General features: G+C 52.0%; 1 protein-coding gene across 2 annotated transcripts in view; it reads left to right on the top strand.

Annotated features, from left to right (window-relative positions):
• The window catches only part of EMX2 (empty spiracles homeobox 2), a 34360-nt gene that overhangs the window by 5681 nt on the left and 2880 nt on the right, over positions 1-25799 (top strand). The window contains exon 2 of one of the 2 annotated variants that reach the window (XM_022568652.3): positions 1-1947. In XM_022568652.3, the coding sequence (XP_022424360.1) occupies positions 1-104 (104 nt within the window). In that variant the 3' untranslated portion in view covers positions 105-1947. The other variant, XM_022568651.3, reaches the window with a different exon arrangement.

Raw genomic sequence — 25799 nt, forward strand, 5'->3', positions numbered from 1 at the left:
GTAAAAGTATGGTTTCAGAACCGAAGGACGAAGTTCAAAAGGCAGAAGCTGGAGGAAGAAGGCTCAGATTCGCAACAAAAGAAAAAAGGGACGCACCATATTAACCGGTGGAGAATCGCCACAAAGCAGGCGAGTCCCGAGGAAATAGATGTGACCTCAGACGATTAAAAACACAAACAGAACCCCTCAGAAACGGCAACACGGAGCAAAACAGAGACAGGGAGAGGAGGGGAAGAAGAAAAAACCCTACAAAACAAAAACAAACCACACACACATTCACGGAGAAGGGCAGAGGGAGTCAGAGAGAGGGGCGGCGCGACGCAGACGCTGGGCGGCAAGAGCGCGGGGTCCTGATCCGAGGCCGCGCTGAGATGGCAGAGGACGGAGGCTCCTTGATGAACACGCAACCCTTGTCTGAAGAGGCAGCTTGTGAGAGACAGACAGAGACAGACAGAGAGAGAGAGAGAGAGATCCAAAGGTGGCAAAGCCGAAGGCGCTCTGACAAGGGGAGCTGTCAGTCAAAGGCCAAACCAGCGAGACAAGATGATTGGCAGGTATTCCGGTTATCTCGCAGTCCGATTTTTAAAAAAAATGATGATGATAATCATAATGATAAAAGAAAACCCCCAACCAGGCACAGGACTTTTTATTTTGCACTTCGAAGTGTTTTTTTCCCCAATCTTTAAAAGTAATCAGTGATAATAACCGTTGGGATTCCACATCCAGCCCCATCCCACACCTGTTCAAAAACTTGAATTGCATGTAGCAGTTGTTGGGCGAATGGTGTCTTAAGACAGAAAGTGAATTGTAATTTTCTTTTCCTTTTAAAGAAAGGTTCTGCGTGCTTTTTATTTTGATTTTTTTGCAAGAAATGTGCAGTCTGTAAACACTTTTTGATACCTTCTGACGTCAAAGTGATTGTGAAAAAAGCTAAATGAAGTAGGCTCAGCGATAGCGATCCTCTTTCAGAGAAATGGGGAGCAGGATGGGGGGCTGGGGGTGGAGGGGGAGGGTGCCCACAAGAGGAGTCAGGACTTGTACTGGGAAAAAAAACCCTAAATTAATTCTATTTCTTGGACATTCCTTTCCTAACATCCCAAGGCTTAAAACCACGAACTAAACTCCTTTTAGTGGTTGAAGGTATTGGCCGAGTTCAACCATTTGCCGTAAATAAAGGCCATTCCAAACTTTCAATCTATCTATTGCAAAAACTGAAGGACTGTAGTTAGCGGGGATGATAAGTGTGGCCAAGAACACGGCAGCAAGTTTTCAAGCACTGAGTTTCTATTCCAAGATCATAGACTTACTAAAGAGAGTGACAAATGCTTCCTTAATGTCTTCTATACCAGAATGTAAATATTTTTGTGTTCTGTGTTAATTTGTTAGAATTCTAACACACTATATACTTCCAAGAAGTATGTCAATGTCAATATTTTGTCAATAAAGATTTATCAATATGCCCTCAGAGTAGTTGTCTTGGGAAATTGCAGTGAATTCTTGAAAAAAAAATCTCTTTGAGTGTGGTCCTTCCCCAACTAGGCTCAAGAAGCCCAGGTTCCCCACCCACAAAAGGGCCAGACTGATGGATTCTTGGGCATGTTAAAGAGAGAAGAGGGTGGTGGAAAAGGAGAGGATTAGGAAAACTTAAGTCCTTCAGAAAAGGGATGGGAGAAAAGTTTTCCATCCAGACCTCTGCCCACTGCACGGCCTAAAGAGGGAGTTTAATTTGAATTTCAGGTTAAAAATGCTTACTACTCTTAACCTCTAGTTATTTAAAAAACTGGACATATATATTATGCATTGAAGAGTATTCCCCCAGGATTGGGGAAAACACTTAGCAGAATCAGGATCCTGGGACTTTTTAAACTGTGTTTCTGACTTCAAACCCCAAAGCACTATTCTCCTTCTCCCTCTCTCTCCCTTTCCCTCCCTCCCTCCCCTCCCTTCCTTCCTTCCTCCTTCCTTCTCTCCCTCCCTTCCTCCCTCCCTCCCTCCCTCCCTACTTTCCTTCCTTCCTTCCTTCCTTCCTTCCTTCCTTCCTTCCTTCCTTCCTCTCTCTGGCCCCAATCGGACAAAGGTGAGGGGATGAGCCCAAGGGCCTCAGCAGCCTTATAAGGCAAGCGTTTTGAGAAACCTTCAACGCTCAATTTTAACATTAAAGAAAAAGTTGTACCCAGTCCTGGAGGAAACTTAGCTTTTCTCCCCCCCTTCCCCCTCCTGGGGGCACGAGGTTGTTTTTGCTGCTTCATTTGCTTCTTATCCTGATAGGCTGCATTAATCAGTTTTATTTCCATTGATAGAGAAACCTCGTCTGTTCTGTTCGAGCTACAAAGCGTCCTTCGAGCTTTTGTGAAAGTGCAAATCAGTTTAAGCAATTATCATACCAGGAATATGAAGGGGAAAGAGGAGGCCTTGCCCAGTGGTCTCCTTTAATCTCTTAATCCACGGATCCAGGGGGGCTGCCTGGACATAATTTAGGACAATCTCCCCACCCTTTACACTGTGATAAGGCCAAGTTACAATGCGGGGCGAAAATACAAGCTTTGTTAACATCCTGCCTTGAAAAGTTAAGATTAGACATTCCATGCACGTGTGGGGACTATAGGGCACTATGGAAATTTTTCTTTCTTTTTTTCCCCTCCCCTCCTCTCTTCGAAAGTAGAATTCATTCTTGGCCTCTCTCCCTCTTTTTCCCCTTTATCTCTGCCTTTCTCTCCTTTTTTCTCCCTCTCTGTTTCTCTGGAGAACCCTGGCTGTTTATGGTGCATTTCCACGCAGACTCCTTGGGAAGGTGTGGGTGTAGTCGGGGAGACTCCACTGCCCGAGGATTCTGGGGCGAGAGGGGACACAGGCTTGCCTCTCGAAGGGACAGGTGCTGTCCTGTGTATCCTGGAAACTCAAGTGGGGTTTCCAGTCACTTGGACAGCGGGACCTCTGTGACCAAGAGCTCTCCCAAGTGTTTTGCAGTCCCTGCTACAACATTGCTGCACCTCTTTCTTTTAAGCAAGTTACCTTTTCCTTCTACCCACTTCGCCAAACCCAGAATGCCTCAAACACAGAGCACAGACCTGTTAAAATTCAGACTAGCCTTTCCTGAAGAAAATTTCCCATCTTGATAAAAGGCTTACTTCTGCAAGAACCATATACTTTTTTTTTTTTAAGTACAAGAAAAGGGGGAGGGTGATGGTTTTTTTTTTTTTTGTAAATGTCCTATGTAGTGTAACAGCAATAAAATCATCAGAGAATACTATTAGCTTTGGAAAAAAAAAAATCTAAAAGCTTTATTACAAACCAAGCTTTGAAAATAGGGGGGATTAGGCGGCTGAAAGGGTCCCACAATGGTAAGAAGAAAAGGTTTCATGCTAATGAGGTTAATGCCCTTTGTATCTCGGGCCGCCACATCTTCATTACGCGCTATCTCTGGCTGCACGGAGCGGCTCAGAGAGCCGCAATCCACTCCAACGCCCCCCTTCCCGGCCCAAAGAAGGATTTGATAGCAGCTCTGTTCAAACTAGATAATTATATCTTTTCAAGTCGGAATTAAGATAAAGAAAGTGAAGCAGAGGCGGCTCGCCTTGATCCACTGCAAACAAATTTGGCGCACTTTCGAGTCCTTCCCCCGCCTCAAAAAGGCTGGACAGTCAGCTTATTAGCCGCTCGTTTGCTTTATTAATTCATCTATTTATAGTGGCAGGATTAGAGCGTCTAATGTGGACGCGGGCTGCCGTGGCGCTGAGGAATATAAATATTTGCGAGATGCCATCCCACGATGACTATCTGGGCGCGGGGCGCGGGGCAGGGTGCGGGGCGCGTGTGGCTGCGTCCCCGTCACAGTGCGCGCGTGCTGGGCTGGAGCCCCTTAGGCAGGGAAGCGTGGGAGCTGCGTGCCGCAGGTCTGTGTCCTCCCTCGTGGTACATGGGTGCCAGGCCTAGATGACCCTGGCAGGGTTCAATGGGCATCGAGGGTCAGGTTCTGCGTTCCTCCCTACACTTGGAACTGCACGCATGTTGCCTTGTGTCTTGCCTGTTACCCCGAATGGGGATGTAGGTTACACGTTTGATCCATGACCTACTCCCTTCTTGATTACTTGTGGGCCTTCCCTGTGCGTTCGCCTGACCGAGAGGCTTGGGTTCTCAGTTTGCATTTCCCTGAGAGAGTGAAACGGAACGTATAACCCAAGTGTGCCTGGGCTACATTCTCCTTCCTGAGAGGTACACGTGGGTTCCGCGTGCGTGTCTCATTTGGGGTCCAGTTCCTCAGCGCAGCAAAGGGCCAGGTAGGCGTGGGCGGAGGGGTGGGGTGGAGTGGGGGCTCTGTTCAAGGCACCAGAAACTCCTGAGGTGGGAAAAGCTTCGGACCTCCGGGTACTTACTCCTTTCTGCCTCTTGTCTGAGTGTCCGGTGCCCCCAGCTCCCTCCAACTCTGTTCCCGGCAGCCTAGCGCAGCCCGAGCGGGAGCTTTGGCGGCGGCCCGGAACCTGCCGGGCCCCTTTTGTGCTAGGGGCGGATTGTGGCGGGCGGAGAGCCGCACCAAGCGGGCCCGGCAGAAAGGGGGCTCGGGCCTGCGCGCGGCCTTGGAAACCTCGGTTCCTCCCCGTCCCCGCCTCGAGTCGCAGGGAACAAAGTCTCGGACGCGCAGGCCGATTGGGGAGGGACTCTGGCGGGTCGGAGGCCTCGCCCGGGGCCCCGCGCCGCGGCTGGGGGCATCTGGGCTAGGCTCCCCGCATGCGGGCAATTGCAGGTCGGACTAAGGGTGCGGATGTGAGTTAGGGAGAGGCTGTGCTTGTGGGTTTGTAGAGGTTGAGTGTACCAGTGAGGTCTGTGAGACAGTTGTTTGTGTGTCTGAGCCAGGATTTAAGTCAGGATGTGTAGGTGCTAATTGTGCTAACTGCGTGAGTTAGAGGCTGGAGAGGCCGGTGCTACTTGTGTAGATTGGGAGTGTCAAGGTGTCCAGCTTTCCTTGTGCATCTAGATTGTATTGAGTTAGGGCAGGAACGTGCAGCTGCGCGGCTGTAATTAGAGTGCTTATAAAGGTGTAGAAATGCAATTGTGTAAAGAAGTTGTGTGCGAGCGTCTGGTCGCTGTGAGCCGGCTGCAGTTGTGGATCTCAGAGGATGGGAATGGCCTCAGAGTGTGCGACTGGCGGGAACATTTCTCCGTGTTTGGGTGGGGGTCCCCTGTGATGGCGTCCATGCCAGCAGCAGGGCAGCATGTGTGTGTGTGTCTCAGGATCTAGACGTGTGTGTCTAGTGAGAAGGCTCGGGTTCGGTTATTGTTTCGCAGCGCACCACTCGCTCCGGAGTTTGGCAAACAGCAGACGTTTTTTTTTTTTTTTTTTTTGGTAACCGCATTTTCCCAGGTCGGCCCTTCTTATTCCAGCAATCAGCGTTTGGTTTACTTGGGTGCCGCCTCAGAGCAGCGGCAGGCCGGGCGGGAGAGGAAGCGGGCCTGCAGCGTTCGGCCGCGGTGCCTCGAGGCCGAGTTGCGGGACCGCGGGCGCGCCTAGCCCGCCGCTCCGCTCCTGCGTCCGCCGCTCGGCCGCCGCATTTACCTCCCCCTACCAGCTCCTCAGCGAGGGGGAAGTGGGAGTTTTGAGAACTCGCTGACCCCAGCCGTGACCCCGCTCGGGCAGGTGGCTTCTCCCGGCGCGACCCAGTACTCCGGGAAACCCGAGGCGGTGCCACGCTTGAAAGCGAAAGGCCCATTCATCAGCCGCGCCCCAGCGTCTAATTGGCCTTTTGTTCGTCAGTGCCTGTGGCCCGGCGAGGGGGTTGGGGGAACATGGGAGGGCCCCGGGGCTGTAAGTAGGGGTGCCCGGCGTTCCGGGCTGGGGTCTGGGTAGGGCAAAGGAGCGTCGCACTCCTCCGAGGGGGCGCCAGAGCGCGCCAAAGATCACGCCCACGTGCGAGGATGCTCGGCTGGCGGCTGGTCTCCGAGCGCCCCGGCCGGATCCTCCGAGCTGCTGGAGAGCCACGGCCTCGCCCCTGCCCTCACCTCCCCCTCAGGCTGAGTCCACGCCTTTCCTCCGCGCCTCGGGGATTTCAGACCTGCCTTCCTGCCTGTCCCAAGTACCCAGCTCAGGCGCTGGCCTTGGGGCTGGTTTGGGCTCAAGCCCTGCCTCTCTTCATGCTTCTTTTGCCCTGCTCTACCCGCCTACCATAGAGAGAGACTCTGGGTCCCCCTCCCTAGGCACCAACCTGGTACCCTCGTCCGGCCTGCACCCTGCTTCGCTGGGCGAAGGAATTGAGAGAATTTTTTGGTCCGCCAAGGAGGTGGGAGTTGACCAACTGTTAGGCGATCAGATCCGGGAGGAAGACCGGGTCTCCACCACCCCAAATTCCATATGGCTCTCCAAATCAAGCCTCACCTTCCCTCTCCCTGTCTCCCACCCAGTGTACAAATCAAGCCTCGCCGGTCCCCCTCTCTACCCCACACCTACTGCACACCGCCAGAGAGTCCTAGAGAAAGCGCAGGGGCAAGGTCTCCTCTCCCAGCATAAGCGCAGAGGCCGAGACGCACCTGATGCGCCAGGGAGGTGCCTGGAATGGGGATGGGGTCGCGTTTGGAAAATGGTCCAGGGCCCCCAGCCCCACGCCTCTCCTCCCTTTCCCCGGGAGGACCGGCTTTGCCCGGCAGTGGTCTGGCTGCCCGGCTCACCACCTCAGCCCGGCCCCAGGCCGCGCCTGCCCCCAGCCGGCTCCAGGTCCTATATATAGCGCGGGTCTCCACAGCCCTCTGCTGGACCCTGACGTCAGGAAGAACTTGATCTTGCCTGCTTCGCTCCTGCTTCTGAAACTGATCCTTGAAATGAGAGAACAGACTCTACACAATTCCCATGGCCTTGACATAAGGTACAGCGATAAATATACACCACTAATGAGCAATTACCATATAATCACCTTCCAATTAGCTCGCATAATGATGAATTAAACATTCTAGCAGGCGGGATTAGGTTTCTTACTTTGTATATTATTTACGAAGGCTATAGCTTCTGCAAAGAACCAAATATCAAATTAGATGGGGAATTTTCACTTGGGGGTAATTATGCATTCAGGCCAGCGGCTGTATTCTGGTCACTTGTCAAATGAGGCCTCCTGCAAGGTACTGACCAGTTCGTTTGGGCGTTTATTTCCTCCTTTTCCTCTTTTTTCTTTAGGCTGCAATTGCCTTTCCTTTTCCTTTTACCGCCCTGGCCCGCGGGAGGGAGGCTGGGGGCTTGGGGCTGGTAGGCGGGGTTTGGGGAGGGACGTCCGTCTTGCGCTGAGGATACGGCTCAGGCATCCAGGCCCTCGCAGCGCCTGTCTCCTGAGCACTGCCTGCTCTGGCCCCAGGTCCGTTCCTCTCCGGCCGGCCGGGCAGGACGACCCGGGTGCGCCCCAGAAGCCACCCGAGCGTTCGGAGGGCAAACGCGCGGGCTGGGCGCTACGGCGGGCGCGGGGCCAGGGCGGCCGCCCTCCCACCCGCCCCGCCTGCGTTCTGCGGCATCCCCTAGCCCCCCAGGGGCCTCAGTGCGCTCTATTCTGACTTTTACCCCCACCCGCACCCCAGTGACAGGGAGAGAAAGAGGGTGCGTGGGGAGGAATACTGAAACAAACAACAAACCTCCACCTGCCCGCAGACACCTCTCTTGTTCGGAAATGAATTTTGGCAAGAGATTAACTCCTAATCTGATCTAACGCTGCTGACATTTGGGGAGAAGATGGAAATGGCAGCTCAATTTCATTCAGAAAAGGGGTCACTTCGCGGGGCTTCGCTCTGCTCCCCAGAGAACGTGGACGCCCCTCCTTCTCCCCGAAACCAGAGGAGGCGGCCTGGAGCTGGGTGGGGGCTGGGAGGCGCCCGGGACTGCTCACCTGCGCCCCGCGTCAGCGGCCCCCTTGGGCTGGACCCTGCCCTGTCGGGTTGAAAGGTGAGAATGGAAGGAGGCTGTAGGCTGGGGCATCGTCCTCTGGGCAGAGGTGGGCGCTCCTGGGCCCCCATCCGAGACTCTTCAGGCTGGAGAGCCTGTTCCTTGCAGGGAGGCCAGCGGGAGGTAACAACGTTTCAGGCCTCATCAGAGGTGAGGTCGTTAAAGCCAGATTTCCCAAGGCCTGCCAGGTATCCTTTTCCTTGTGCTTCCTGGGCAGGTAAAAGTGCACCTAAGAGATGGAAGGTTGGACCCTGCAGTCTTGTCAAAGGGTCTGGCTTATTTGAAAGTCATGGATCTGACTTGGCCTCTCCCCATTTAGCTCCAGGAGGCTGCAAGGTCCTGGGAGGTGGGAGCTAGGGCTTCCTGGAGACTGAGCTCCGCCCCTGCCCCCATACACCTACTGCTGATGCTAGAGGTGGGCCATGTTACTGGCCACCCAGAGGGCTCCATAGTGCCTGGCCTCTCCCCTCCGCTGCGACGGTGTGACCAGTGGCCTCATCCTGGTGCCGGGCAAGGGAGACAGGTGGAGTCACTTTTTGGGCACCTGCCTGATCCCTGGACCTTGAGGCAGGATTCCTGCCCCGCCCCCTTCTGAGGCCCTGTCTATGGGGCGCAGGACCTGGGACTGGGCTTGAGGGCATCATCAACAGCTCAGACCAAGGGCAAGGAGGAGGACCTGTGCCTGGGCCCCTGGGAGCGAGCCTGGTGAGGAAGCCGGAGGATGGCCATGTACCTTGCATGCTGGTGGCTGCAGATGCGTGAGAGGCTGTATGTGAATATGGCTTGCACAGCACGTAACCTGAGCACGTGGACACGTACACAGATAAGTAAGTGTGCGTGTGGCCTTGGGGGTGCAGGGACTGCTGGAACCCATGCTGTGTGTGCAAAACTTAGGAAAAGGCATTCCTTCTTCTGGGTGGATGGGTGCCCTGCGGCTTGAAGAGTGAAAAGCGAGCTGGATTTCAGCGACGGCCTCCCCGCCCTGCCACTGCCCCCTCACCTCTTAGGCAATGCACAGTCTCTGTTCCAAACGCTTGGGCTCCGGTGGGGATTCTGTGTTGGGTGTGATATTATTGAAGGTGCCTTTAGCGTTGAGAGTCAGCTTTGTGCTGAGCAGCCCCTCCTTCACTGGCTGGGGACTGCCCCCTGCCCCCTTCCCAGTGTGGAGGTTTTGGGTACAGCAGCCAGAAACAACGTTCCTAAGCGTCACGCCAAAGGCTGGTGAGCACAGGTGACTTTGCGCTTGTGAGTGAGGCCGAGGGGCAGAGTGCACGTGTGGGCATGAATGTTTGTGAACACTTGTTTGTGTTTGTGGGAGAAGGCTGCAAGTGTGTGTGTGTGTGTGTGTGTGTGTATGGGTGAGCATCAGTGTGCCCGTGGCAGGGGGCATGGCTGAGCGTGTTGATGGGAGCCATGTGAGGGGCTGTGGGTGCAGCTGGCTTCCCTGCCCTGGCTCCCCCAGCCTTGCAGGGCCCTCTTTCGGCTGCCTCGTGAAGGGCTCATCCTGCCCCTCCCTCCCTGCTTTCCTGTCCTACACTCTAAGTGACTGCAGCTATGTCTTCCATGAAAAACGGAAGTGGCGTCTGATACGGCGGCTTCAAGTGGAAGGTTGCTGCTTCGTTAAGTAAACGATGCCGTGTTGATTCCGATGTCGCTTTCCCTTTTAGTCATCTACAGGCAGCAAGGGGACTTAATCAGCTCTAGGGACCCTGGTGGGAGGTGGGGTGCACTTTTACCTGCCCAGGAAGCACAAGGAAAAGGATACCGGGCAGGCCTTGCCGAAGTTTATGGAAAGTCTGAGCATTTTTATGGCCCCTCTTCTCTGCTCACACCCCCTGCTCCCCCCACCCCGGAAATCTTGAGTTTTCGCAGGTGAAAGGAGATGTTATTTAGAGTGTGCTACAGGCCAGACCCTCCTATCATCTTCAGGAGGGCCGAGGAAGAGCTGTGGTTTGAGCAGTGTGCACACATGTAATGTGCATGTGTGGACCAATGACCCAAGGTCCCAGTTGCTCATCACCCATCAGCTGTCTGAGCACGTGGCTGCTCCCTTCCAGATGAAAGCCTGTAGTTCTGAAATGCTTCCTGTCCCTTTTGTGATGGGGTTCCAGACTGGGGTACCAGCATCCAGGCGGTCCCTTCAGTTCTGGGTAGAACAGGACTCTCTCAGCCCTGTTCTAGCCACTGTGCTTCTGTTAATGCAGCCCAAGACAGCCTTGGCTTTTTCGGAAACCAAGAGTTGAGCAAAGTCATAGATGTTGGCCAAGCCAGCTTCCCCTCAGAGAAGGGATCCTACAGAAGACTTCACTGGTAGTCATACAGGCCGGGCTTGGATGTTTTCAGAGCTGGGCTGCTCACTACCTCCTAAAGTTGCCTTGTCTCTTCTGAAACAGCTCTGAGTTTTAGGATTTTCTTTGAGCACTGGAGAATGTCTTATCTCCTTGGAATTTACCTGGTGACATGACAATTGTCTGAAGCATTGCCTCCCTGCATGCCCCATTCCCTCCAATTATTATGAAAAAATACAAACTTATACAATAGTGGAGTGAATAGTTTAATGTATACATCCCCCATCTTCCACAACAATTATGTGATGAGTTGAATTGTGTCCTCCGAATTCATATGTTGAAGTCCTAAGCCCTAGTACCTCAGAATGTGACCTTATTTGGAGACAGGGTCTTTATAGAGGCAATCAAGTTAAAATGAGGTCATTAAGGTGGGTCCTAATCCATTATGACTGGTGTTCTTATAAAAAGAGGAAATTTGGATACTGACACACAGAGAGAAGATGGTGTGAGTTCGGAGAGCGTAGGCAGCCACCTCCAAGCCAAGGCGAGAGCCTGGAACAGATCCTTCCTTCAAACCCTCGGAAGGAACCATCCCTGCAGATACCTTGATCTTGGACTTCCAGCCTCCAGAACTGTGAGAAAATAAATTTCTGTTGTTTAAGCCACCCAGGGTATGATACAGCCTAGCAAACACATACAAATGATGAAATCAAGGTCACTCTGGCTCCATCTGTCTTTCCCAGGCACTCTCCCCCTATGGCTATTTGGAAGCAAATTCCAGACATGGTGTCTTTCACTAGTAACAATTTTAGGATGTATCTCAAACAGGATTTTTTTCCCCCACTATAATTGGTTTTATTTATTTATTTACTGTTTTGTCCATTTAATCGATTAATTTTATTTATTTTTTATTGGAGTATAGTTGCTTCACAATGTGCTAGCTTCTGCTGTGCAAGGAACAGGATCCTTTCAGAAGTTTGACCACAACACCAGGACTCCTTAATCATTCTCCTGTCCATGAGGTGATGGGCTGGGCTGTGAGTAGACAGCAGCCTGAATGTAGCCCCGACCCGGGGTGTGAACTGCCTGAGGGTACAGTGAGGAACAGCCTATTGGGACACAGGGCAGGCCCATCTGTAAATGCTGGTGCCCTCCCCCTATGTGGAGGATGTCCCTTCCAAGAAAGTCTGTGTGTGTGTGTGTGTGTGTGTGTGTGTGTGTGTGTTGGGGGGTAATGTAAGTGCCTCCCCTTTCCTTTGTGGGGACCTTGATGTTGCCTGTCTGACCAGACTGCAGACCTTAGCAGGACTCGAGGAAGTATCAGGAGGGGGGCTTTGCTTCCTTACCTGGGGCATAGGTGCCTGCGGTCATGCACCTGTCCCCCTTGGGTGCCAGCCCCTTTGGCCACTACTTCTCCTGCCATGCCCTTGCATGGAGTACTCAGGGGAACCAGGCTGCAGCAGGGGTTCCCAGGATAAAGGGGCAGGACCTGGGCAGAGCTACTGTCACTCTCTAGAGTCACCTCCTCAGCTGGGGAGGGACCCCCCCGAGGAGGGGCAGCCCAGGAGTGTCCTCCTCGTTGCTCTCTGAACACCTCCAGATGGACCTTTCTGAGCTTCCTGACACCCAGGTTGCTTCTAGGGAGCAGCTGGGCTGGGGCGGCCTTCGTCCAGCCTGCTGGGGTCCAGGGCCCTGGAAGCCACAGCCGTGGGACCACAGCCTCTCAGAGCGGAGCTGAGCATGGCTCCCCATGTGCCCCGGCTGCGGCTGCATTGCTAAGTTGTGTCCCTGGCAAGTAATTACGCCCACGCCAGCTCAGTTGCACCCTAGGCAAATTAGGTGCTGATCTGAAGATGTAATTAAGCAATGGTGAGTGCGGTTTAGCAATTGCAAGTGCCTTTCCTCTCTGGGGCAGCAATCACAGGCTGAAAAGCCGGTTCCAAGACCTGTTGGAGGCCCATTTCGTTCCATGACCCTCCTTGTTCTGAGTCTAGGTAAAGAGGTACCTTGCAGCCAACTTCTGTTTGATTTCTAAATATTGGGGGAGAACCTTTGGATGTGTCAGGGTGCTAAACATAATTAGCATTCTTTAGGAACAAAATACACGACAAACCTGCTACTGTTTTCTTAATTATATGTCTTCTGATATAAAACAATCCCTTGGTGTTGGTGATGTGTAGATTAATTATCCCAAACAATTTCTTTTGAAAGTTGGGAAATGTGTCTCTTGACCTCCTTCTCCACTTCAAGGGAGCCAACCTCTCGAGTTTCCTCCAGAGCCTTGTCACCACCTGTGCTGAAGAGGTGGAGGAAGAAATGGACACCTCTGGGCTGTGGTGGGGTCAGGCTGGCCTGTGGGCTTTCGGGGCCTTGGAGGCCTTGGGGAGAGCGGGGCCAGATGACTTTCCAGGCTGGCCCATCAGAGACAGACCCACAGCCCCAGACAGGGGCCCAGTCGGGGGAGGGACGCATGCAGGTGACGATGGAGCAGTTGTGATGTTTGTCTTCAGTCTCTGGACCCTCCAGTCAGGAGTTCCTGTGACTCTTCCAGAAGAGGACAAACAGCCGTGTCTTGGGGCACACCTGGCTGCCCCACTGGGCCGGGCATTGGGTTTCAGGAACACTCGATAACATGCCTGGGGCAGTCCCCTGGGGAGGGGTCTGTGTACTCTCTGCCCATATCCAGCCCCCTTTTCTGGCTGCTCACCAAAAACGACTTACCTTCCTGAAAGCAAGTGAGTACGCAGCACACCTGTGTGAGGTCGGGGGCGCTGGGACAAACGGCTGCTGAATTAAGTGGCTGGACTGAGCTGAAGATGCAGGGAAAACAGGGTTGGGGGCACGGGGGGTACATAGGGAAGGGGAAGGTTCCAGCGCAGGGCTTAGGGCTCTGCTGGGTGCGGGGGCCTGGTTGCACTGCCTCCTGAGAGCTGATCCCCCCTCCTCCCTTACTGAGCAGCACCTGCTCACCTTTCCATCAGCCGGTTGTTTTGGGGGTGGCTGCCGGGATGCTGCTACTCCAGGGTGAAACTGACTTAGGGAAACGCTACCTCGCGGGATGAAGGGAGAGTCGGAAGGGCCCAGCTCAGACCCTAACGCGCCCCCAACAGGTGCCTAAGCTAAGAACAGCCCCCTTTCTAATTCTTTGTTCATCAGCCCGCTGAGTGGGCAGGGATTCTCCCCACTTTGTAGATGAGCAGATTGAGGCCCAGGGAGATTCTGCCTGGACCTCTAGGATGTTTGCTGTGGAACTAGTAAGAGGCCACTACCCCCAGCTGACCCTGAGCTGGGCGGGGCTCTCCTGGCTTGTGGGCTTCCACCTGCCCAGGATGGGTGTAAGCTGCAGTTAGTGGGCACCACTCTGTGCAGGGGACCAACCAAGCTGGGCGGCAAAGCTGAGGCTTGGGGGGGGAGCATTGGTCAGCCCACCTCTTTACCCTCCATTTCACCCGCCCGGATCAGAGCAGAGAGAGGCAGTCCTCATGGCAGGCATCTCAGGGATATGACCTGCCTCCTGTCTCAACACAGGGAGTGGAGAAGGACATAGCTTCGGGGCCTGCGGACTTCAGTGCAAATTCCTGGAGCAAGCCATAGCTCTTTGCTCCTCACCTGTAAAGTGAGAACAGCAGCATCTGACAGCGTTGTGTGGGATTGAGTTAATGCAGGTAACATACTTTGCCCAGTGCATGGCATGCAGTAGGGGGTCGAGAGATGACTGTTATTGCTTTATTAATACTTATCAAAGTGATGCTGTAACTACATTCTTTCCACGAACATTTACAGAGCAGCTTTGTTGAACCAGGTACTGTGCTAAGGACCAAGGAGGTCCTCAGGGCAAGTATTGAGGGCTTCTTGTCCCCTAGGGGCTGCTGACAGTCTAGAGGAGGATTTTATCAAGACACATGCCACATTTAGTGAGCAAGGCAAGTTGATGGTAGGTAGAAGTCATGTGACTTGATCTTAAAGTGTAGGATGACTTTGAAGAGGCCATGGTGGTCAGGGAAGGCTTCCTGGAGGAGGTGAGGTTCAGGCTCTGGTCCTAGTCTCCTCCTGGTTCAGTACATTCTGTTTAGCTCCCTGTGCTTGCTTGCAGCCCTCCTAAGAATGTGCTTTTGATGAGTGGCCCTGACTGCGTATCCAGGGCCGGACAAAGGCACCCAGGAGGAAGAAAAGGGGAGTAAGGGTCCACGGCCAGGGTGGAGTTTGGAAGGGCTGGGGAAACCTCAGCTCTTCACCTGCTCCATGACCTGTTTTATGACCTCAGGCCCAGAGGGGAAGAGACAGGTAAGACCCAGCAGAGCAGGGGGTCTTTTCCTGCTCTGCTGTCTTGTGGCCCTGGCTGGGAGGCTGCTCTGCTGAGAAGCTGGTAGCCAGGGACCCTAAGTGCCCACTGTGGGCTTTGTCCTACTGCACAGGGATGGGGAAGACCCTCTCCTCATCATGGGGATTCCATCTGGTTTTTATTTTCATGTGTAGCAGTGACGAATGTTACCACAGAAACAGAAAAAGGCAAGAGAACTATACCTCCTCCTGGAATGGGACGTTTCATCACTTCGTGCCTGCGCTGCCAGACTGATGGAATTTGACATTCCGAGCTCATTAGCGCGGGAGCCCATTACAGCGAGCAGCTTGCTGCGGGGAGGTCACGGAGGGCCTTTCACTTTGGCGTCGGTGAGAAATTTGGCTTTCAGGGAGAAGCTGTCCGGTAGGGCCGAACCCTGTCCCGAGGCGTCCCCTTCCGCTGAGCCGAGGCCCAGCCGGGCTCCGTGTCTGCTTCTCCAGGGAGGAGGCCCTTTGTGGGTCCTGGAGGCCAGCCATGGGCCACCCTTCCCCCTCCATCTCCCAGGTCAAGACCCTTGATTGTTGAGGTGGGAAGAGATCTCGGCAAGTCCTACCTGACCATTTGCATGTGGGGAAACTGAGGCCCAGGGAGTGGAGGGATTTTGCTCAAAGTCACCGAGGGTGTCACGGAAAGAGCGGCTGCAGAGACGGGCCTGGGCTCGGGAGGCGGAAGGATGAGGCTTGAGCCTCGCGCTGCTCGTCACCGGCTGTGTGACCTTGGACGGCGCATGCGCTCATCCCACAGGCCCGAGACCGAGGGAACACATGTAAAGCAGCCATTGCTGAGCCTGGCGCGGACGGCGGGCGCCACTCCTGCTGGTATTGCTCTTGTGACTGTCATTAAGCCCAGACCTGACTCGCAGTGTGGCCCGTCAGTTCATGGAGAGGGCTTTTCTCTGCCTTGGTGAGCCGCCCAGCAAAAGTCACGCAGCGGCCCTGCTCCAGCTTTGTCCTGTGGCCGGGAGCTAAATGGTAGAGGCCTCCGGAGACCAGGCCACCGGGAGGCGGGGCTTCAACAGGAGGGAAAATGCTCCCTGTGGGCAGCGGCACTGTCATCATTGTGCTTAGCTGGGCTCCAGAAAACTCCAACTGAATGAATGAATGACGGAACATTTGCCTGTTGATTTCTCGGGACCTGGGCCCCCTCCGGAGCTTGTGTCTAAAGCGGAAAGAGCATGAGTTTTGGAGCCCGCTGGCCTGTTTCTTCGTCTCCAGAAGGGATACTATTTATCCTGCAGACTCGATGGGAAGATGCGTGCAGTGCATCTGGTGCCCGGCAGGCGATTCGCAAATGGAAGCTATGCTGAGCCCACCCCACCTCCATCTGCACAGACACGCAACTCCTCCCATTGTGTCCCTCACAAGCCTTTGGACAGGCAGGAGATGCACTCTCATTGTGCAGGTAAGGAAACTGAGCCCTCGCCCCACACACACCCAGAGGGGAAGTGACTGGTCCAAGTCATCAGCAGCAAAGCCAGGGCCTCAGGCCAGACGTCATCGTGCTGCTACGGTGCTTCTGGATGAAATTAAGGCAGTCAGCAGTTTCTCAGCCCTTCTCTTCACCTGCGCAGGGGGATCAGTTGCATTTTCCTCTTCCAAGGTGTAAGCAGCCCTTTGGGTTGAGAGCGCATTGGGTTTCCATCCCAGGGATCTGGGTCAGGCTTTAAGTAGGGCTCCAGGAAAAATGGGAAAGGGTCCCTAACCACACGATGGGCTATGTGGGCAGGGGGCTGCGACCCCAGGCCGGGGGTCCTGTTTAGGCTGGCTTCCAGGTGAGATGTTCGTCGTTTCCTCCTGGGCCTCTCACACAGCCCAGCTGGACAAACAGTGCTCACCACCTGGCTCCGTGTCCTGGTGATGAGGATTTAATGAGCTGGCTGTGTAGAGCTCAGCCGGCTGGGGCCATTCTCCCAGGCCTGGGAGAAGCACCTCTGCCCTGGTTGGGCCTCTGAGTTTTGTGTTTTGGGCCAGCCTGCTCCTTGTATATCTATTTGGAACCAGCAAGGCCCCCAGAGCATTTTATTGGGTTATGTTGAATTAAGAGTTTTAACAGCCTGCAGTGCAAACATAGATGCCTTCAAGGAAAGCGAGTAAATGAAATCAGCAATGGGGAGAAAGGAGGAAATCCCAGCCGAGTTTTGGCACAGGGCTTGATTGTGTCGGTGACAGGAGGCTGCATCTTTCAGGGACAGGAATCCCCCCGTGGCTTACAGAGCACTCTGCCCCACATAATTCTGTTTAAACCACACAACCACCCTATAGAGGTAGCGATTGTTTTTTCCCCTTATTATCTTGATTTTACAGATGGTAAAACTGAAGCTCAGAGAGGTGCTGAGGCTGGCTCACACAGCAAAGAACAGGCAGAGCTGGGATTCTGGCCCAAGCCTGGTGCTCTCTTCCTGACACCACAGTATTCCCCCCTCCAAGTCTTTGTTTTCCATTCTGCAGTTAAATATCAGTGGTGGAGCTGTAGTGGATGCTGACTAGGCTCTGCCCAGATCCAGGGTCCCCTTCCTACGACCACCCTCCAGCTTCTGTGTGCTTTGCTTTCAATGGCTTTCGCTTGCAGCCTTCTGCAGGAGGCTGCCTTTGAGCTATTGGAGCCGTTTGCTCAGGCACAGGGCTGAAAGTGCCTGACCTAACTGGGGAGGTTCATAGCCCATGATTGACTGGAACCAGCTTCCTCGCCTGCAGGCAGGTGTAATTTGCCCTGTAGAGCTCCCCGTGGGATCAGGCTGGTGCTGGGATCCCCTGGGATGACATCCTTGCTTCCTTCCTCTCTCTTCCCTGTTCTCCTTCACCCACTCCCTCTCTCCAGTCTCTCCCGGGAGCACATGCAAATCACCTGTAAATAAATTGTCATCTCAAGGTCTGCTTCTGAACCCAACCTAAGACAGGTGCTGAACAAGGGCCTGGGGATAAAGACTGTGAACGGAGATGGGATCAGGGAGGGAGGGGAAGGTCCTTTGCTAAAATCTGGCCTTGGAGGGGAGCCCTTAGTGAAACTGTGGCCGGCACAGAGGTGGGGAAGAGGTTGTCTGAGAATGTGCTAGAATCTATTTGACACTGAACCATGATCTTAGAAGGCTGAGATCTCACCTACTCTTCTGAATGACAGAGATGGGAGGTTGGGGAGTGGACCCTGGCTCTCAGAGAGACACAGACACGCTGGGTACTGCCTTGGGTCTGAGGCAGAGATTAGCCAGCAGGATTCTAACATTAGGGAGTGCTTTTCGGAACAAAAGCTGCACAAAAATTAGGGAGGCAGCGGGAGGTTGGGCTGCAAGGCAATTGTAAAAGAGCCCCCAGCTGATCCCATGGGGATCTCTGGAATGGGCTGGTCCTTCGGAGATGTCCTGAATCAAGGCTTGGGGTGGGGTCTTTGTACTCCCCCATGGACCAGTCACTGGACACTGGCTGCCCCGGGGAGAGGTATAACCTTAGACTAGGCAGCTTCCTCCAGAGGAGGGCAAGGTCTGGAGAAGGGCTGTGAAGGATCCAGGCTGCGCAGCATAGCAGACACCTGTTGACTGACGTCGACCTGTTCTCACCTGGCATTTTCTTGTCACTGGTTCATCCAATCTTTTGAGTAGAGAAGTTGTAGAAAGGAAACCTGCCTGCTTGCAATTCCATTTATGTCGACGACTTCCTGAGGGCTTTGCATGAGTTGGGCTTTTAGAGACCCGGTGAGGATGAGAGATGAATAAGGCAAGGTCCCTATGCTTGCAAAACTTCAATTCCGACAGAGAGACACTGCCTTTGCCTGTGCAAACGGAAATGATAGTTCAGAAGAACTGGTGTTTTAATGACTAGTGTTTACTAAGCACTTACTATGTGCCAGGCACCATGCTGAGTACTTTATAAGCATTAGCTCAGGCATCCTCTCAACAATTCTTGACGGCTAGAGAGTTTCTTAGCCTCATTTCGCAGATGGATTCACTGACTTATCCTTGTTGCTGGTAGGTGGTCAATCTGGGGTTTTTAACTCAAACATTCTGACTCCAAAGCCTTAGCCTGAAGAAACACCCTAACTCTCTTTGTAGGAACTGAGAGGATGCTGGGGTTCCCTATAGTCTGGTGAGGAGTATCAGGGAGGGCTGCCTGGAGGTGGTGGCACTGGGTCTGATATTGGAGTATGTGTATTAGGGGAGTGGGGTTTGCCCCAATGTCACATAGAGAGAAGTCAGTCTCTCATTGTGTAAGTGGTTTATGAAATGCTTTTTCCCCTGAGAAGTCTCCCTATATTCATCAGTAGAAGTTTAATGGTTTAATGGTACCCCCACTCCTGAGTGGAGGAGGAACTTTCCGGTACACTCTCTTCAACTTTTGCAGACGCCTCCAGATCCCAACAGCTACATCCTGTCTCTGCTGTCACTCAGTGATGTACTGGTAAGTGTTTAACAACTGCTCTCTGAGAAACAAAAAGCAAACAAAACCCACTCTGACTTGTAGTGTTTGCCAGTTCTGCGGCGTACATACTTCCACCTTGGCCAATTCATGCTACTAACGTGATGTCGCTGAAGGCAGAGTTGGGGAGCGATGCACTGTCGGCTCTCAGTGTAAGCTGGCTCCAGTGGACCACTGCCAGTCCCCCTCGGGGCTTGAACCTCTCTATTGCCAGAGCTGGATCCTAAGGGTCCAACTTCTGCAGTGTCTGGGAAGAGAAATGATTCCCTGGGTCCATTTGGCTGTGGCTCAGTGGGTGTCATACTGACAAGCTGAAGACACGGGTTTCGGTGTGAAAAGTCAGCTGTTGCCATAGAGTGGATATCTCCCAACCCCACCCTGGGACACCGCTCTGCCTACTCACCTTCCTCTGTGTCTGATGCTTCCAGGTCTGGATCTGCACAGGGCCCCCTCTGATGCCACGATAACCCCTCACACCTAGAGAGCATGTTACAGTTTGCAAAGCACTTTGCACAGCCATCTGCTCATATAACCCTCCCAACAACACCACGAGTGGGTGTGATTCCCATCAATTGACAGATAAGTCACCTAAGGGTAGACTTGCTCAAGGCCACACCGACTAGTAACTGGTGGCAGAGCAGGACCTAAACTCCATGGTCTGTACTGCCCAGTCCAGCACATTTTCATCTGTTTTGGGCAGACTGAGCACCACGAATATTTCAGAGTGCATCATAAATTGAAAGCTGGATTAAAAACCACATGCCTGGGGTTTCCCTGGTGGCGCAGTGGTTGAGAGTCCGCCTGCCGATGCAGGGGACACGGGTTCGTGCCCCGGTCCGGGAAGATCCCACATGCCGCGGAGCGGCTGGGCCCGTGAGCCATGGCCGCTGAGCCTGCGTGTCCGGAGCCTGTGCTCCGCAACGGGAGAGGCCACAGCAGTGAGAGGCCCGCGTACAGCAAAAAAAACAAAAAAACAAAAAAACCCCACATGCCTGGATTTACCCTTTTAATTTAGAAATATTAATCTTAGAATATACCCAATTGTTTCCATCATTGCCCATTTGGTTGTCAGTAGTAGGCAAAGAGATTTGGGAGGAGCAGGGGAAATGACACTATTCTTAGGTGATTCCATCCCTCCCTGGCTGGTTCTTTCTCTCCCCAGCCTCTCCCAAACCCCAACACTGCAAAGCTCAGGTGACTATGGAGAGGTAGGCAGAGGTAACATTTCAGCCCAAGGTGTTTCAGGTCAACAGCTTCTGTAGTCAAGATGACAAAAGTATTTATTACAGGAAATCCCTGGCAAGGATGACCTATGCTTCTCAAAGAGACGGCAATAAAGGCACTTTTGCCCGGAGCATGGGACTTCTGAGGCTGATCTGCAAGTATCCCAGCGAGGCAGCATTAACATTCCTGCAGGAGGTGGAATCTGCTCCTCTGGTTAGGAAGTCTTGAACAGCACACACTGGATCAGGCCCGGGAGATTTATACCCGTGACCTGGCTTGCAGTCTGCTGTCCTCTTAACTCCAGGATGGGACAGCCGCAGTGCTTGACTAGGCGTCCAGGAAAGATAAACCTGCCCTCTGCCGGACACACCCTCTGTGTGAAGTCTCATCTTTTTTCTTCCAGTGCAGTGTTAAATCTTGGATGAATGTTTCTAAAACTTGACCGATGCGGGGGAATTTGTTAAAAATCCAGATTCCCAGGTTCCCACCCCCACCATCTGATTTAGTAGGCTGGGGGAGTGGTGCAAAGAAGCTATAGTTTTAACAAGATCACTCATAATTCTTATGATTGGATACGTGTGATTGGATTTATTCAGATATATTCCATATATTCGGTAGGTGTGGCCCAGGGCTTCTTAAATGACAGCAGGGTCTGAATCAGCCGGAGGACTCATTAAAAACAGTGCTAACCTTCTTGTCTGGGCTGAAAATTTGCATCTCCAACACGCCCCCACCCCACCCCGGGTGGGGGATGCTGCTTGTGTGGGGACAACACTCTGAGAGCCACTGGTATAGACAGACCTTGGAGCCAGACCTAACTTGCGTAGGCCTCCGTTTCAGCATCTGTAATATGGGGTTGGTCATAATATTTACCTCTGAAGGGTTATGACGAGGATTAACCGAGTAAATGTTTGTAAAGCACTCACAGCAGTGGCTGGTGCATGGTAAATTACTATTACGTGGAAGTTTGTTAAACAGATAAAATAAAATGCAGCCTAGGATATAGGTGCCTATTCATTCATGCATTCAATGACTACTTAATGACCCTTACCCTGTGCTGGGACCAGGATAAGTACGGGACCAGGTAGTGGGGTGGGAGGTAAGGAGCGCTGCATTTCCTGCTTAGGGCTGATCCATTCTTCTAGCACCATCTCTCTGACCAGACCTTAAATACAATACAGTGATCAACATCAGGACCGGTCCCACTGTCCTAGCGCCCCAGACTGTGTCTTCACAGCACCCATGCTGATCCTTAACCACACATCCTTTTGTGCGATGGTTTAGTAGCTACACCCTCATGGACAGCATGCTTGGCAAGGACAGCCTCTGTCTCTGTGGCCCATCCCTGCTGAGTCCCCAGCGCATGGTGCAGTGCTTGGCACATTGTAGCTGCTCAATAAATTTGTCGAATGGATGGATGGTGCACAAGGATCAGCCTGGGTCACTCACCAGTCTTTCCGGACAGGCTTTCCCGCTGCCCTTCTTCGTCCCTTCAATCCATTTTCCCTCTCAACCTGTGGAGAGCATTCTAAAACCCAGGTTTGCTATGTTCACTCCCCTGCTTGAAACCTCCCCTGGCGTACTCTCTTTAAATATTTCTTCTGTGGGCATGTGGAGTCCAAACTTCATGACTTATGAATTAATTCATGTCTCCATTTACAAATAATCAAAGCCACAGGGCTGCCAATCAGAACTGTTGATTAGCCGGAGATAAGAAGTGCTAATAAAATTTCAGCTCAAAGCAAAGAAACTTGATGTGTTATTGACCTTTGCAGATTTACCTTGGGAAGCAGGGTATGGTTCCTGCTAAGCTTCTTGAAATCCTAAAAATAGCTCAAAGATACCCTTTCCCCATAACTGCCTACTCAGACTCTCAGGGGTCAGGGATGCCTGATGGGGAAACCACGTGATTAGGGGGAAAGGGCAAAGTCTTAACCAGGAGTCGAGGCTCACATACTTGGCTTGATCCTCCCTTCTGAGTTTTGTCTCTTGCTCCTTCCCGTGGGCTGTCTGTTCATGGGGGTCTCCTTGACCAGGTGGGAGGGACTTGAGGGCTGAAGTCTAGCCCAGTACAGCACGAGCTCAAAAACTATGGAATAAATGAATGGCACTGCATAATGTACAACAGATTTACTTTTAAGTTATTTTCTCAGATTATTTTTCTCATAATTTGAGTTTTTCAAATTTTAATGCACAGGTGACCTTTATGAAGACTCGACATATAGGTTCTAGATCTTGGCGTTTATCTACATGTAATAGGATGCTAAAATGTTACTCACTGGGAATTATAAAAGGATTGAAATAAAGAGGCCAGGACAGAGGATTTTCTTGAAAGGAGTAGTTGGTTGGAATGTGGTACATTTTCCCTTTTCACAACCTTTTTTCTGCTTCCCCCATCACCCGCCAGCTGCCGCTGCCCGGTGGCTGCCCTGGAGGTGGTATTTGCTCCTTACTTCAAGCCAAAGGAGACAGGCTCGAGGGGGAACCACTCAGAAAGCTTGACATATGTCCCCTAGAACTGGGGGCCTGGGTGCATGGGCATTCCCATGAGTCGTCCCATGAGGCAGAGGGACCTGCTGTTGGCTGGTGGAGCAATGTGACCCCCAACTTCGAACATCTGAATAGGGGGACCTTTAAAAGGCATGCCAGTGGATGGGATGCCTTAAGTAGTGGGAGAAGGAGAAGCTCCCAGCAGGCAAGTCTCCTACAAACCCAGAAAAAGCACCCTTCCCCTCAAGAGAAAGAGTGAACTTCGAGCACCCACAACAGCCAGCAGCATGTGACTACATCTGAACGAGGCAATCCCCTTCTTTCTCCTCCCCTGGAAACCTGTGTGCTCACGGGTGGCTGGGGGACATATGGAGAAGGGTAAGGCCACCCTGTCATCACGGTCCACAGCAGCCTCCCTGGCTAAAGTGAGGGTGGGGGGCTGAGGAATTGTAACTCTGGGCTTGACATTTTAGTCACTGAAATTAGACTGTGCTTGGGACTCAAAGTGACAGCAAGACTGTTTGATATTGAAGAGTGACCGGAAAAGGGATGGGAGTTGACTGAGATTTTATCCCAGGGCGAGGAAAGAACACCCCACGAAGCTGGTTTGAAGGGACAGCTGGGCTTGGTGAGGGGAGGTTGGAGAAAGTTGTTCAATACAATGGCTCCACTACCACATTTACAGAGATATATGAAAACATATTTACACACATATACATATGTAACACAGATTTATATCTGTACATGTGCATACAGACATAGCCATATGTATAAGACACGTATCCATATATACAAACTACCATTTTTGAGAATCCGTTACTGCACATGCTCTAAGCCAGGCATTTTTACAGACATTAGCTCTAAATTTCAAATAGGATAGGTATTATCCTATCTTACAGATGATAAAACTGAGGATCAAGGGCATGAAATCTTTTCTTTTATTATTGAAGTATAGTTGATTTACAAAGTTGTGCCAGTCTCTGCTGTACAGCAAAGTGACCCAGTTATACGCATATATCCATTCTTTTCACATTCTTGTCCATTCTGGTTTATCACAGGATATTGAATATAGTTCCCTGTGCTCTACAGCAGGACCTTATTGTTCAGCCATTCTAAATGTAATAGTTTGCATCTACCAACCCCAAACTCCCAGTCCATCCCCCTCCCTCCCCCCATCCCTCTTGGCAACCACAAGTCTGTTCTCTATGTCTATGAGTCTGTTTCTGTTTTGTAGATAGGTTCACTTGTGCCATATTTTAGATTCCACATATAAGTGATATCATATGGTGTTTCTCTTTCTCTTTCTGACTTACTTCACTTAGTACGATGATCTCCAGCTGCATCCATATTGCTGCAAATGGCATTATTTCATTCTTTTTTATGGCTGAGCAGTATTCCATTGTACATATGTACCACATCTTCTTTATCCATTCGTCTGTCGATAGACATTTAGGTTGTTTCTATGTTTTGGCTATTAAGGGCATGAAATCTTTTATCCCAAGATCGCATAGCAGATGGCGGAGCTATAATTCAAACCTAGGTCCCCTCCCTTATCCAGACTATATCTTTGGCTTCCCTACTACATGCGTGAGCTGGGTCTGTCCCAAGGTCTAGGTTTTTTCCATGACCTTACGTGGGCTGTAGATTTGAATATTCCTGTGTCTCTTTATGGAGCTCTCTCTCTATGCATAGATAGGTTGTGATTAATTAAGCTATTGGCTCGGACTAACGGATTCCCCCTCCCTCTTAGCTCGCTCAGGTCTTGGGTGGCTTCTTCTGAACAACATAAGGTCACATGTCTAAGGCACATGAAGAAGGTGACTGGGCTGTGGAAGCCTGGGGGACCGAAATAGCGCTGAGAGGTGGGCAAGGTGGGAGTGGCATAGGGACTGAGCTCACAGCTTGATTATTCAGTAAAATAGGTTCACTTGTCCTGGTTGAATTTCAGGGTAAGCACATCTCCCTCCTTTCTCCCTCTGGTCCTCTCTGCGCGCTGCCCATGTGGTCAAGAGATGTCCTTTGTCTCTGGAACAGTCACCTTCTGGGACCTTGCACAGCCCACAGAAGGCCATTTATCCCATCTCATTGGGCACCATTTTTGGTACCCACATGTGGTCTCCCTGAAGCAGGCTGTAGCCCCATGGGGCTGCGCTGGGGGAAGTGGGGGAGAGCTCGTACACCGGCATTTCCCACTCTGCTGTTGTCCTGACATTCTTTGAATAAGGTGCCCTGCATTTTCATTTTGTACTGGGCCCAGCAAATTATGTGGCCGATTCTGGAGGGGGGCACCTTGGTCTGACAAACCCCTGGGTCCTCCTTAGTGCCCAGCACCATGCAAATTCAGCCCAAACCATGTTGTGTGTGAAATTGTTAAACACCAATAGGCCTGAGCTGCTTTGCGTGGTCTGTGTGGGTGTGGCCTGGGCAGGTTGATGCATGTATGTGTTACGAAGGAAGGGACCTCGTTTCCTGGGTTCCACCCGATGCAAGGAAAAAAAAAATCCACTATAAATTGAGATCTCAATCAGGAAGTTACTCTTCTCAATGAAAGGAAAGAGGTGAATTATTCCATCCATTCCTACACCAGAGCTGAACCCCAGAAACAAATACACAGAGCCAGGCATCTGGCCATAAAACCTTGAAAACAGAGAGAAGCCATCCCCTTGGGTAATAAGTAATTAGCAGCAGGTATTTTACTAAAAGGATCAGGAGGATGCAAAGCTTCCCTGGCAAAGCGATTGCTAGAGACCTGGCACGTACAGTGGCAAGGACAAGCACAAGGCAAGCACATGGGCAATGACAATTAATGTTCTGCAAATCCCAAGAGCCCTACATACCAGGTGACCACTGATATGTAGGATCAGGGGCTGATCAGGAAAACAGAAACCATGTCAGGTATTTATAACAGACGGAGTGTAATACAGGGAATCTGCTACACAGGTGATATGGGTGAGCCTAGATGGCAAACATGGTTCAATGAAGTACTTGAAGATGAGTCAGGGGAGGAAGCCATGCCCACATGAAGCTGGAGAAACAAAGAGAAGAGATGGCGCTCCTGGATCCCAGTGTGATCTGGAATCAGGCAGGACTGTTCAGTGAAACCTGGAGCTGCTGCCAGAGAAGACGCCCCAGGCAGAGAG

Source organism: Delphinapterus leucas, chromosome 16, assembly GCF_059928025.1.
Source record: "Delphinapterus leucas isolate spDelLeu-1000000601 "Yukka" chromosome 16, BTC_Dleu_Yukka2, whole genome shotgun sequence".
In the NCBI taxonomy this organism is placed as follows: Eukaryota; Metazoa; Chordata; class Mammalia; order Artiodactyla; family Monodontidae; genus Delphinapterus; species Delphinapterus leucas.